The sequence below is a fragment of the Lactuca virosa genome, chromosome 4 (assembly GCF_052849685.1).
Source record: "Lactuca virosa cultivar CGN04683 chromosome 4, Lactuca_virosa_CGN04683_v6, whole genome shotgun sequence".
Lineage (NCBI taxonomy): Eukaryota > Viridiplantae > Streptophyta > Magnoliopsida > Asterales > Asteraceae > Lactuca > Lactuca virosa.
The window spans coordinates 526,346,279-526,348,351 of NC_136429.1; the positions used below are offsets into that span (position 1 = coordinate 526,346,279).

At 35.7% G+C, this 2,073-nt stretch overlaps 1 protein-coding gene across 1 annotated transcript; it reads right to left on the bottom strand.

Annotated features, from left to right (window-relative positions):
* Window positions 1-948: 948 nt before the first annotated feature.
* On the bottom strand, window positions 949-1,740 carry LOC145107142 (uncharacterized). Its single transcript, XM_079044003.1, has one exon. The coding sequence runs from the start codon at window positions 1,738-1,740 to the stop codon at window positions 949-951; it is 792 nt and encodes a 263-aa protein (XP_078900129.1).
* Window positions 1,741-2,073: the final 333 nt, after the last annotated feature.

Sequence of the window (2,073 nt, forward strand, 5' to 3'; positions counted from 1 at the left end):
GAGGGATATGTAGTTAGAGTTGATGGAGTAGTAGTTTGTAGTGGGAAGAACATATGTTTACAAGTATTTAATCCGGGTTGTTTTAGTCATTGCATTTTTGCTATTCATATTGTGCATAATAGTATTTGTTTTGTTTGTGAGCATCAATAACTCGTTTATCAATAAAAATAAGTTTTAATAAACCATTTTGGAAAGTTTTGTATGTTCATGTCACTAATGAATTTATAAATTATCATCTTCATCATATGTAGTAATGTAGATCACCGTCTTGTGCACATAATTTCACCGTTTTTAGGTAAAGCTCGCCATTAACACTTGTTAAATTATATAGAATCACAAAGATCTAGCAATGTATGTTATCAAAATATGTACTTCATTAATCATCGTAGTTGTGGTACATTTATATTGTGAACTTTTCATCATTGTAGTTAAGCTCAATTTAACTAAATGATATTTTAGTAAGTGTTGTATCTGTTATTAAAAAAAAATTGCATACGAATGATAAGGTTATCAAAAACGTTTAACGGCTTTGCTTTAGAGAATAGTAGTAATTTCGCGAATGCACCATGTACATTTCACAATTTAGTTGGTCATTTTGTTAAATTTCGTATAAAAATGGTTTCCAAGTGACATTTTTTCACAAGATCATTTTATTGAATAGCTTATTACAAATAAACTCAAAACATTATTATTTAGTTTATTGTAATTTGGACTGAATAAAACTTAAATATATGGTAGGATAATGTCAACTAGCATGCATGGTTTGGTTACGTTTCTTCGTAGCCAAGGCTTTAATTGTGAAGATTAGTATAGATTCTTTTAATTATATTTTTTGAACCAATATTGAAGTGGAAAAATATTTGTATTTACATCTCAACTGAATTTGAAAACACCACGTTACAGAATGAGCAGTAGATTCTTAGATCAAACAAGATTGACATTCATAATTTAGAATGATACCCCAATTCTGTTGATTTTAACAAAGAACCCAAGGAGATCTTGCCTGTAAGGTAGAAACGTCTTCATCTTATCGCCTTTCTGTTCTGCTCTTTTCTGCACGTAAAATAGCTCGTGAAACGACGGAGACGACGGAGTTTTCAGTTTTCCGGCGACTCTGGTAATCTCATCGGACTTTACATTCCATTTTTGCTTCGAGGTCTCCACTTTCTTATGCCACAATAAGAATGCCGACGCCTTACCTTCGCTGCGGTTCCGCCGGAGTAAATTCCAGATTCTCCACCTTCTCAATCCGGATCCAGTAGAGCTGCTCTTTTTACTTTTTGTAAGAGGCGAGTACGCAACGTCAGGTTTTGACCTCCACATACAGAAAATTCCAGAATGTCGAGCTTCCAATTCGTAAGCTTCTACTGAAGAAGAAGACGATGATTCTTCAACATCATCAACAAACAACTTCTGTACCTGAATTCTAAAAGAAGAAGCATTATCGATTTCTTCAACCGCATAGTCCTTGGTGAGTTTCTCGTTGTCGAAAATTGGAAAAACGAATTGACGATCTTCGAGATCGATCGGTTTGCCTGAATTAAGTTCTTCGTCGGAGAGCTCCATCGAGAACTCAAAATCCTCTTCATCAACATAACTAAGTTCATGAAATTGAGCCGCCTGTTCCTGCTTGAACTCGCGGCTGACTTTCGCGGCTGCCATGGCTGTCAAACTATCTGAGTAGTAATAGTTAAAGCTAGGAGAAGACATTAAATCGCTGATTTCTTCTTGAAGTTGCATTTTGTCTGTGATTTGGAAGATGTAAAAAGGGTTTGATGTTGAAATTGGGGTAAATTTGGTAGCAGGAGGTATTTATAGGGAGGAGTAGTATGGGCGGCTTTGCTTTGATAGGGAGGAGTGGTATGGGCGGCTTTGCTTGGCGCGTGAGTTTGATTATGGATGGTGGAACAACACGTGCTTGTCACACGCTACGAACGTAATCGTTTACGTCAAATGCAATTAGTAGGTGTGTTAACTCATAATCTAATATGCAGTCAATGTATTAAGTGCTCACACATGGCGTATTCAATTACTGATTATGTAAAATATGCAGCCAATGCAGTCTCAATAATA